Below are 3,932 nucleotides of genomic sequence, written 5' to 3' on the forward strand. Positions count from 1 at the left end.
GCCGGAGCGTCCCGCTGTGCCGTGGGCTCCGGGCTCACCCCCGGGGTCCTGCAGGCTCTGGACAAGTACAGGGGGCCTGAGGGAGGGAAAAAAGGGGGTCGAGCCAAACGTTTCGCCTCGGTCCCCCGCTACGTGGAGACCTTGGTGGTGGCCGACGAGTCGATGGTGAAGTTCCACGGGGAGGATCTCCAGCACTACCTGCTCACCCTGATGGCCACGGCCGCCCGGCTCTACAAGCATCCCAGCATCCGGAACCCCATCCAGATCTCCGTGGTCAAGTTCCTCCTCATCGGGCAGGACGACAAAGGGCCCAAGGTCACCGGCAACGCCGCCCTCACCCTCCGCAACTTCTGTGCCTGGCAGAAGAAGTGGAACAAGGGCAGCGACAAGCACCCCGAGTACTGGGACACTGCCATCCTCTTCACCAAGCAGGTGTGTGTGTGTGGGGGGAGGGAGGTGGGCTGGAAGACCCAGAGGGGCTGTCCCCGGTTTAAAGGAGCTCTGGGCTGTGCTAAGGTTTCCTGCGTCTCAGCTCCGATGTGCACGGGAGGGGGTTGCACTTGTGTCCTGACCCCCTGCCCAAGGGACCCTCCACCCACAGATACCAGAACAGAGGTGTGGGGGAAGCCTGCTTAGGGACAGCCCTCACTGTCCTCTGGGCAGGTTTGGTGTAGCAGCCTGAAGAAAGCTCGACCAAGGGGTGAGTGAGGCCAGGAGGTGCAAAGGCAGGTTGTCCCCACGGGCAGAAACCTGCTGCTCCATCCTCTGCCTGCTGGCAGGAGCCTCAGCAGCTGATGCCAAGAGGCCACCACCCCAAAACACAGGGTCTGAGCCCAGAAGAGGAGGACTGCAGCCCCTTCTTCCCCCTCCCCAGCTGGGAACAGCTCACATTGCCACCTGCCAAGAAAAAAAAAACTCTCCCTGCTCTATCTGACTCATGGTCCTCCTGAGAACCTGGACCTCCCCTCCTGCAGTGGGAGAAGGGATTTGCTGAGCTCCCTTTCCCTGACCTTTCACTCTGCAGGGTGTTTGCTGCACCAGGATGAGCTCTCCATCCCCCCTCCCTATAACCTGGGGGACACCAGAGCCGTGTCTCCACTCCCAGATTATCCCTGCCAAAAGCTCCTCCTCTTCCCTGTGGGAGACCATTCCCAAAATGTCTTTCCAGGTGGTGGGTGGGAAGGATATAGCATCCAGCTGGGTTCAGCTGCCCCTTATCTGGGGTCAGTGCTGGCTGGTGATGGCTCAGAACAGGAATGATGCTGTGCAGGACGTGCAGGATCCTGTCCCACCCGTTCTCCCTGTCCCCCCACCCCGGGCAGGGACCGTGTCCTCCATCCAGCTGTAAATCCTGCTGGAGCACAGGCAGGGTTGAACCCCATCCTGCTGGAGCAGCTCCTGCCTGCGCGGGTCTGCTGTGAAGAGGAGGAAGCCCAGTGACAGCCCTGCATGGAGGAGCCAGCTCCAGGGCTGGAGGAAACCTGGTGAGGTCAGTGGAGCTGCACGTGGGATGGATTCGGTCCCAGCACTTCGAGAGCTGCAGCTCACGGCTGGGATCTGATTTTTTTACACATTGCTAAACCAGCCATTCCTGAAATCCCCAAGCAAGCTCGGTGCAAAGGCACACGCTGGAGGAGACATCTGCCTGCCTTGAGCACATCCATCTGTGGTCCCCTGACACCTTCAGACCTCATCTCCCTGCCAAAAAGCTCTTACATCAAACCCCGACTTAAATTTCACCTCGAGCCCGGTTGATGGGCAGTTTCCAGTTGTGTCAACGAGTGGCTGATGAATGGGGCTGTCCCCTCCAGCCCTGCTCTGCTCCCTCCTTCCCAGCTGGATCATGGATTTGCCCTTGGGGTGGGTGCAGATCTGCCAGGAACCACGTCCATGGGACCTTCACCTTCCTACCTGAGCTGTTTGTTGGAGGGCCCTGCAGAGCATCCAGCCTTCAGCCACATCCCTGCCTCTTGGAAACAGCATCACAAAGGGTTCAGCCAAGCTTCCCACCCATCCTGGACCTTGATGTCCCACCAGCAAAGTTCTGCTGAACGTCTTTGGCCTGCTGTAAAACCAAAGGGACGTTGCACCAGGGAACATCTGGCTGTAGCTGAGTGTGGAGCAGATGTGGTGGGGGAATTTGGAAACCCACACTCTGCAGCTCAAGCTTTTTGGGGTTGCTTTGGGAAGCCTCCGTGGTTGGGAGAGTGTGCATGACCTCTGGGTAAGCCAATTAGTGCAATAGCCACAAGGATCCTCCCCAGCTGACCTGCACGACATCTCCAGAAGTTCACAAGGGGATGAAGAAGTGTTCACAGATGAAAGTCAGGCCGGCAGGAGAGCCTTGATGGTGCATCCAGAAGGTTGCTTGCAGCCCCTCAGCACAGTGCAATGTCCTGCTTGTGTTTGGGCTGGCACAGGGAACACAGGTGGCAGTAAGCACACCATGCAGAGTCAGAGCTGGCCCTTCACACGCTGCTTTCCCTCCTTAAACTTCTTGTGTGTTTCTCTCCTCCCTTCCATAACTCCATCCTTGCTCCACTGCTTGCATTGCCTTCCCTCCTGAGCAGGCTGGACCCCCCAGCAAAGCTGGAGGAGATGTTCTGGGGGCTGAAGACCCCTCAGGAGAGCCCGGGGATGCTGCCCACAGCCTTTCAAAGTGGAGGGGTTAGGGTGAAACCCCGTCGGGAGTCACTTGCTCCTGTATCCCACAGCCAGCCAGGGAGGTTCAGAGCCAGAAGTGGGTCAGTGTGTCAGTGCAGGTGTTGGGCCAGGAGCCAAAATCCCGCCGAATCAAAGGGAGGAAACAGCAACTCTTCCAAGAGCAGTGAGCAGGGAGCCCCCAGCAGCCAACTCCTCCCCGTGACGTTCTGTTGTCTCCTCCCCAGCACCCCATCTTCACCCCCAAACACCCAGAGCAGGAGAGCACGGGCAGGGAGGCAAACTGCATCCCTGGGATGGCTCAGCACAGTCCTGGCACTGGCTCTTGGTGGCATTTTGGGACAGGGAACCCTGGGCCTGGGCTTGCCAGCCCCATTTAGTCACCTGCCACCAGGGGGGTGTGGTGGGGTTGCCACCTGCTTGTCCCTGCCAGCAGATACAGAGGGATCAGGGTCCCAGAAGACCAGGAACATCAGTTGTATGATGGGGTTTTCCACCAGCCACCACTGCAGGCCCAGACCTGATGCTCCTCCACCTCTCCTCTCCAGAGACCAGGGTCTCATCTGTGCCTCCACAGCCACAGGTCTCCTGTTAGAGCCATCTCAGCCCTGGCAGGGGCTCTTCAACGTCCTCAGGACTGTGATTTCCCCAGGGCTGAACCTGCCTGCAGGGAAACGCCGGCAGCCTGGAAACCTCTCTGGAAATGTTGGCTGGAGCCCTGGTGTGAGGTCTCGAGCAGCCCGAGCGCTCTGGCGGGCGCGGAGCATGAATCACACTTATTTATAGCCCGGGAGCACCCGGCCAGCCCTTTACGTTCTGCTCCTCATCTGGAAAGTGGCTCCTTGCCCCCCTGCACCGTCTGCTCTGCAGCTCCCGGCCCCGCTGGGGTGGCACTGAGGGATGGGGACAGTGCTCCAGCTCTCCCAAGCCACCAGCAGAGCCCAGCAGGGGAAGAGAACATCTGAGGACAAGGCTGCAGCTGACGTGTGTCTTCCAACAGGGAATTTTAATGTGCATCAGCACCTTTGGAGCCCGAAGAAGGGCAGACACACCTACAACAGGACCTTTCCCATCCTCTGTCCTGGCTGCATCTGTGTGGGGTCCAGCAGTCCTTGTGTTGGGGGGGGGAAGGATGAGCTGATTTCTCCTTCAATCAGCTGGGTTGCTCCTCAAGGAACAGCTTCAAAGTGCCCTGGAGTGCTTCTCTGAGCCTTGGGAACCTCTGGAGCCATTCCAGGGACTTCCTGTTCCTGGAAAGAAATTAAGAAATG

General features: G+C 58.9%; 1 protein-coding gene across 1 annotated transcript in view; it reads left to right on the forward strand.

Moving 5' to 3' along the window:
• ADAMTS15 (ADAM metallopeptidase with thrombospondin type 1 motif, 15) overlaps positions 1 to 3,932 on the forward strand; it is an 11,664-nt gene that overhangs the window by 1,390 nt on the left and 6,342 nt on the right. The window contains exon 2 of the mRNA XM_010002888.1: positions 8 to 432. Coding sequence (XP_010001190.1) covers positions 8 to 432 — 425 coding nt within the window. The remainder of the gene's footprint in view (positions 1 to 7; positions 433 to 3,932) is intronic.

This window comes from Chaetura pelagica, unplaced genomic scaffold (genome assembly GCF_000747805.2).
Source record: "Chaetura pelagica isolate M959 unplaced genomic scaffold, ChaPel_1.0 scaffold38, whole genome shotgun sequence".
NCBI lineage: Eukaryota > Metazoa > Chordata > Aves > Apodiformes > Apodidae > Chaetura > Chaetura pelagica.